The 7,500-nt window shown below is 40.9% G+C and overlaps 1 protein-coding gene across 2 annotated transcripts in view; it reads left to right on the top strand.

Annotated features, from left to right (window-relative positions):
* The window catches only part of BNIP3 (BCL2 interacting protein 3), a 41,940-nt gene extending 34,570 nt beyond the window's left edge, over nt 1-7,370 (top strand). For both annotated transcript variants that reach the window (XM_042999709.2, XM_042999710.2), the window contains exons 3-7: nt 3,229-3,412; nt 3,957-4,053; nt 4,345-4,430; nt 4,609-4,761; nt 4,912-7,370. In XM_042999709.2, the coding sequence (XP_042855643.2) occupies nt 3,229-3,412; nt 3,957-4,053; nt 4,345-4,430; nt 4,609-4,761; nt 4,912-4,969 (578 nt within the window). In that variant the 3' untranslated portion in view covers nt 4,970-7,370. The remainder of the gene's footprint in view (nt 1-3,228; nt 3,413-3,956; nt 4,054-4,344; nt 4,431-4,608; nt 4,762-4,911) is intronic.
* Nucleotides 7,371-7,500: the final 130 nt, after the last annotated feature.

The following is a 7,500-nucleotide window of genomic DNA, read 5'->3' as shown; positions in this document are numbered from 1 at the left end:
CCCCTTCCCTCCTCCCCTTCCCTCTTTCTGTTGATCCTAGCAACGGCAGTAGGGAGAGGAGGGCGTTGCTGCCACGTGATTCTATCGTTTTTTCCCGGTCCTTGTCGGTCTTTTTTCCTTTTCCTTTTTCTCTTCTTTTTTTCTATAGTCCTGTGTTTGTTTGTTTTTCTTTCCTCCTTTTTTTTCGTTTTTTTCTACTTTTTTTATCTCTTCTCTTATCGCATTTGGTGACCTTCTTTGGCGTTTGTTATTACCTTTTACCTCTCTCTCTCTGTCTCTCTTTTTCTTTCTCTCCCTCTCCCTCCCTCCCCCCTCTCCCCTCTCCCCTCTCCCCTCTCCCCTCTCCCCTCTCCCCTCTCCATTCCCTCTCCCTCTTTCCTTCCCCTCTCCCTCCCTCCTTCCCTCCCTCCCCCCACTTGAGTCTATGTTTTTTTTCTTCATCCCTTTTTACCCTACGTTCCATCTTTCCTCTTCATAACTCCTGCACGTCGCCCATTACCCCCCTCCCCCCTCCCCTTCATGATATCCATAGATTAATCACGTCGCACAGAGGCATCCTGCGCCCCCTTTCCCATCCCACCCGTTTCCTTCTCCCCCCCCTCCCCCCCTTTCCTTCTCCCTCCCCCCACTGCATCCCTCTTGCCTCATGTACATTTCCTCTTCCTTTTGTCACGCTCTTTTTATCAGTGAGGTCCCAACGCCGTTGACATTGCAGGAAGTTGCATATCGGTGGGATGAGATGTTCCTATTCTTACATACGTATTGGCATGCGTTTATGTATGTATGTATGCATACGTACATGCGTTCACACTTATGCTGCACACATACACGCAGAATGTGTGTTTGTTTTCTTTTAGCTCATGAGAGAATAATGTTTTCATATCATCCTGCGATTACTTGAGGTGTGAGCTTCCTTGACAAGTAACTCTGACATGCGTTATCGGTCCGTTGGGTTTCAAAGGTATTTTTTAGTCATTAACCCTTTTTTTTATTCCCCTGGTTCCTCGTGTCACTTATCTTGCTGCTTCTAGGTCGTTTCTAGATATGAATAGAAATAATATAGCCGTCCTTTTTTCTTTACTGCAAAAGATTCGTTTTGTAATGTTCAAAAGAAAGATGGGGTATTTGTGAAGGTTGTCTGATTGAGCACTATTAAAGATTTAGTGTGGAATCACGCGGGCATTGCAAAAATGAAGTCGGTTTTCCGCGTGCCGTTCCCCGGGACTCTCGAGCGAAGAGTGAAATGACGGCTGCAGGGGTCATTGTTCTCGTCAATGTCTTTTCTTTTCTTGCTTCTCTGCAAATTCTCTCTTTTTTTCATTCTTCGTGATAATTCTAAGACATTCTAGATACTTATCATGACGTGTCTGTTTCGTACTCACACCACGACGTGTAATGACTAAAGTTATTCGGACACGGCGCAAACTTGATGCTGAGGTGTATGTAGGCTTTTAGGCTCTTTCTGCCGGCGTCTCGGGTATGGATGGGCATGGTGTGGCTGTACCTGATTGCTAATGAAGCATCGATCGAGCTTAATGAGATACTTGTTGTTCGTCAGTTGCACCTTGGCGCGCGGTGTCTAAAGCTTCCGGGTATGGTCTCTCTTCGATGTCTTTCTTCTGTCTTTTTGTATGAATGAATGAATGAACGAGCGGTTACAGCGTGGCCTTCTTACCCTTTCTTCTTCTTTTTTTCTCTCCCCTCGCTAATCATATCTGGTTTAGCGTAGAGCGTTTGACGTCACGACGACGACGCGGCCGCTTCCTTCACCTGCGAGAGAGCCAACTGCGTATTCCGGCTGGTTCGTCCGGCGTTCTCTCTCTCTGTCCTACTCCTCATATCGCGGTTATATTGGGCTTCTGCATCGCCGCCTTTTGTCCTTTGGGCCGCACGCATGTGGGAACGTGGTGTTGAAGGTTTTTGTTTTGTGGGCGGCATGTTTATGTCTGTTTTGGGTAGTGCGACGGGTGTCTGTCTGCCTGCCTGCCAGGGGAGGTGGAGGCGGCTTGAGTTGGTCTATTCGTAGCGTATTCTTTGCTTACTTTTCATTATTATTGTAACTTTTCTTTTGCCTGCCTACCAGACCACCGGGAAAGGGTAGCATTTTTTTTAAATTACGTACTGGATTCCTAGCATATGTTCTCGCCAGGCATTCATTCGGTAGTCGAAATTGACCTAGCCTAATGGCGGGTGATGGGTCATTGTGATAAAATAGCCTCGTTGTTCTGACCTCTGCTCGCGCTACTCTTCAGATTCGAGTGGTGGCTCTACTTGATGAATGGGATACGATGGACTGTTCTTCTGAGAAGTTTTCCTAATTGCCCGGTGTTTATTAATCCGACGATTTGATTTATTCATTTACTCTATGTTGCCATGGAAGTGTATAACAGAGTACAATTGCTACTCGCAATTTCATTTAATGATGAGTGGGAGAGAAAATTATCTTTAGAGTGAATAGCTTTCTATCCTTTTCTTTCTCACCTCCTTTATAAGAAACCCGTTAGAAGAAGAAGAAATCAGCGTAAACACGGCCCTGGCGTTGTTATGGAGCCACGACCTCTGTCCTAGCCCCTCGACCCTCCCCCTCCCCCCTCCCCGCGCCCATACTCCCCGCACGGTGCTTCTCAATCAATGGCCTCTGACGTCATAGCGCGTGCCGAACTCCTGCACCGGCCGTGGCTTGAGTTTTGCAGGCGGCGGCTGCTGTGTTCGGACTGCCTGTCGGAATCCCGCCCTCCGCATCCGCGTGCCCTTGGTCTGGCTTGGGTTTCAGATGCAGGAAGGGATCTTTGCATGCATTTAGATTTAGCTTTGTCTGAAACAACTTCGCTTAGCCGTAGCAGGGATCCGTATGTGCAAAGAAAAAAGGGGAGACCAGGTGAGCTATCTAAATATGACGCACATGTTTTTTTTCTATTTTGTTTGGTGCCAATAAGGTGGTTGTTTATCCCTTGGGTATTTTGGCTTGAGGTGTGCTGTTATTACGTCGTTCGATTTGCGTTTGCAGGGATAACGCACTTGGACCGTATCGTGGGATGAATTATTCATTTGCAGAGTGTTGTCATTGTTTTTTTGCGACGCATTTTTAGTGCCTCGTTTGAGAACATTCAAGGTTCCAGTAGAATGACCGCTATTTTTGTCCGTTTCGTGTCCGTTTTTTGTCCGTTTGTGTCCGTCCATCTTTTCTTCAGCAATCATTGTGAATTGACGAACTTGATGTGATTTCAGAGTCTTGGGTGGACCTGTCCAATCAGCCCAGCAGTCCCGACCGAGTGACCCCCCTCCCTTTCGGCAACGGCGAGGAGTACTTGCGTCTCCTGAGGGAGGCTCAGAAAGACAGCAATCAGTCCTCTGCCAGGGTCTCCCTCGCCTCCTCGCGCCGTGACACGCCAAGGGACTCTCCTCATGACTCGTGAGTGGCACTGCAATCACATGGCTTATGAGGCTCACTTCTTGGAAGTTCATGTCATGGCAGGCAAAGCTTTTTTGTATCATTGTAGTTAAGAGTGTTTAGAAACAGGTGGTCACTGATTTTATTTCTTAGATATATGAAGGATCCTCATGCCTCAGTATTTCTAAGAAGCTTTCTACAAGTAATACAATGTATCAGAAAGTTTTAGGAAATATAAGCCATCTTGTAGATAAACTAAGTAACTACATAGAATAAGTGTTTAAACTGTCTAACTTTATTACTTTATATTAATTTTTAAGAAATGGCATTTCAATCATGAAGAGAATCAAGGTTCTGACAGGCATTAATTCACATAATTTACTTGTAATGATCATGAAGACTACAACATCAGAAACATATTGTTGATACTAATGGGCATAAAATATGTTTTCAAATAGTTGTCTTTGTATGCATTTAGACACTGATCACTCTGAATAGCCATACAAAACTAGATTTATAGATTTATATTTGTTATTTTCTCTTGACTCTACTTGATCCCTTTCAGGCCAAAGTCGCCTCCTAACAGTCCAAATACAGAAATGGCCACGGATCCTGAGGAGGCTGCCGTCTTGAAAGGAGTCTATATTAACTATTATAATAAGGTAAAGGGATAATCTGACACTGAATATTTTAAGTAGAGCTTAAAATAATATGTAAGAGGTAATTCTGATATTACTAGATGTAGAATCTGTACAATACAGTCATTTTGTGTTGAAGGAGAAGTGTGAAATTACTGAATGTATATTTTAAAGTAAAGAAGACAAATTATAAACTGTAAAAAGAAGCAAAAGTTCATGATATGTAATAGGCCTGTAATAGCTATTTATCCCAGGATCCATGTATATGAATTACCCATGATAAAAGCCTTATCTTTCTCTTCTTCTCATGTCCAGGAGGGTGACTTTATCCGCGTAGAGAAGAATACTGAAACAGATTGGATTTGGGACTGGAGCAGCCGGCCAGATCAAACTCCACCCAAGTTAGTATTCTCCTGTTGAGAAGTTTCTATCACTTTTTCTCCCTGTATTGGAACAAAATTGTCAATAACTATTATTTTGTTGCAATGTGTTTTAGCCCAATTTGAATCATCCCAATCAAATCTTCCTACCAGAGCATTGAAAATTTCATTTTTTTTCTTTACTTCTACTTTTTCTCAGGGAGTGGAGGTTTAGTCATCCTCGAAAGGGCGTCAGTCGTGGTGCTAGTATTCGTCGGGTGATGGTAGGAAATTCATCTCTCTTCTCCCGAGATGTGCTGTACACCCTCCTCATCACCAATGTTCTGTCTCTTATCCTTGGTACTGGTATTGGGTAAGTAATTTATTAATTTTGTTTTGCTTATATACTCAGTGCCAATTCATGGAAATTTTTGAAAGTTAAGCACTGATTGTAGAATACTTATGATATATCCATTTTTGCAAATTACAATTTTACTAAACACAATTTCATGTTTCTTTCCAGGATCTGGCTATCTAAACGTTCAGGTAGCAATGTGATCTCAACATTACCCATCAATTGATCTCCGGTTAGCACCAATATGCACTTGGTCTCCTCATACTCCCGCTGGGACCTGTCAGGAATTACATGTGCAATTTTGTGTCTCATTGGAGGTTATCCAGCATCTCTTGTGAGGATGCAAAATGGCTTCTTCATTTTTACTGTTCAGGATTCAAGAAAGTAGAAACAGAAGAGGAATATGATTCATGATGTTTTTACATAATGAGAATTTACTTTTGAATGTGTTTGGTCATGCAGTCTGTGACTGTTGAAATTCGTTGTAAATTTTACTTTTATTTTTCATTTTACTTGTAGAGGATCTAGTATCAGTGAGGCCTGTTGGTTGGTTAGTATGATTTGACTAAGTGCATGTAATCAGGCCTAGGCACTTAAGGGGGAAATCAAGTAGCCAGAGATGTGAGTAGGCTTTTTGAGGAATTGGTTAGACAGTTGAGCAGATGTTAAGTGTGTATCTCGGGCTTTTGCTCGCATGTGAACCAACAAACAATCTGAGGATTTTTCTTTTTAGTATCAGTTCCAGGCATAATTTTTTGCATTCTTAGGAATATTTATGATATGTTTTAAGAGTTGGATAACCGCAAACTTCCCCCTCACTAAAAGCGGGGGAGAAAAAATCACAAAATCTTTTTATTTTATTTTCTTCTCTCACATCTATTCAAAATGGAGTTTGTATGCATTATTACTTTTTATATATCTTTTATAAATATTAGTGCTATATTCTGTGGTGAAGCTTCTTTTCTCACATTTTCTTCTTTTCTTTCTTTCATTTTTTACTTCCTGATTGTGCTTTCTTTTCTCTACTGCAACCACAGTAGCAAGATCTGTACAAAGGTATTTGGGAAGTAGAGGAGATATCTAGTCAGGTGACGGCAGTAGCGTAAATCATCCTTACCTGCAGTCTAGAATGATGTGCCGAGTCTTTCAAAGTTTTACAATTTGGAAATCTTCCATTATGCTGTTACTTTCCCTGGTTAAGTGCCGGAGGGGGCTGGACAGTCTTTAACGTAGAGTCTTCAAACGTCATTCACCCGGGTCTCATAACCAGGTTAGGCAGTACTGATGACAGGCAGAGAAAATAGTGTGTGTGTGAATCGATGGGAGTGAGGATGAGTGTTTGGATAGATGATGCAGGGATGTGTTGGAGTTACGTACTGAGAAGGCAGGTAACATAATAACTTTTATGTTACAGACATGGAGGAAAAGGATACACAAATAAAAAGCATTTTAAAAGTTGTTGGGAGAGAGATTTATAGTGTATATGGGAGAAGCACATTGTTTCAGACCCTAAGAACATCAGAGATCGTACAGCATAAGAGTTCGGAATGGTAGGCAATGGGAAGCTCAAGCATCGCAGTAGTGGTAAGATCGACATAGATTAAAAACATATTTTGTATCTTAGTGATGTCTAATAAGTGTCTTGAACCAATGCTCGAACATGGGATATTACATTTATTTTCAATACATTCTGGAAGTAAACACAGAAAAATTATTGTTAGCCAGCTACTTACAAAATTTGAAACCAGCAGCCGAGTTGATTTCAGAATGTGAACTCTTTTGTTTTAGGTAACTGGAAAAGAAGGAAAAAATATTCTGAGGAGATTTTCTTTGACAATACCTTTTGTTATATTATTTAAGGTAAAGGGAAGCTATAATAGCTTTCTTCTTAATTAAGTCTCTTAACTCTTTTCTATGTATAGGAAAAATAAAGAGAACCAGGAAGAACCACCTCTACAGTGGTTTTTGGGCTGTGTTTGAGGACCTCTGTATGTATCAGTACAGTCACATCTAGCTGTTGAACTCCTTTAGCTGCAATGCCTGTCACTGGTCTGTCTGGTCACTTTTTCAGGATTTAACTTCTCACAGCTGGATGTGATTGCGCCAGAAACAGAGTTCAGAAAACTTTTTCTTGCTGCAGTCCGTTTTGAAAAGGTGTTTTTGTTAAATTTTTCTGTGATATGAATATTACAGTAAAATCTTGAAAAAAAAATGTTCTTAACATATATTTACCTAGATTTACCCTCTTATGGCTGTACAGTACTTGTTTTTGTCTGTACAAGTTTGTGTAATTCATTACTTGTTTTCACAAGTATATGGAACACGTTACTTGTTGTAGGTACAAGTATTTGGAACACAAGACTTGTTATATTTACAAGTGTGTGTAACTTATAACTTGAAATGTCTTTGTAGCTGCTTCCATCAGGAGGTACAAGTTTTGTTTATGTGATGAATGTACTTTATTTTTATTCAAAAGGTTTATTATGAGAATGATGGTAAAGTTAACATTCACTACAAAACACAATATGTGCCCACTGATTGGGGTGCAGTGTCAGACGACCCAATCTCCAGCTTTCTAGTTTTGTAATGCAGTCAGGAAATGGCCAAATATACAAAGATTATCACAAGCTTCTATCATTACCCTTGAATTTACAGAATTAAATTCATAATTTAAAAGGTTGTAATGTGCTGTAAGTTAAAGGAAAAAAAAACAAAGCATCATTATTTCCGTTATTTCTAGCAAAAAGATTCAAAGAT

Source organism: Penaeus japonicus, unplaced genomic scaffold (genome assembly GCF_977035675.1).
Source record: "Penaeus japonicus unplaced genomic scaffold, GWHDUDI00000001_assembly GWHDUDI00000016, whole genome shotgun sequence".
NCBI classification, from domain to species: Eukaryota; Metazoa; Arthropoda; class Malacostraca; order Decapoda; family Penaeidae; genus Penaeus; species Penaeus japonicus.
Note: the sequence above shows the minus strand (reverse complement) of the source record. Positions and strands in the feature narration are given on the sequence as shown.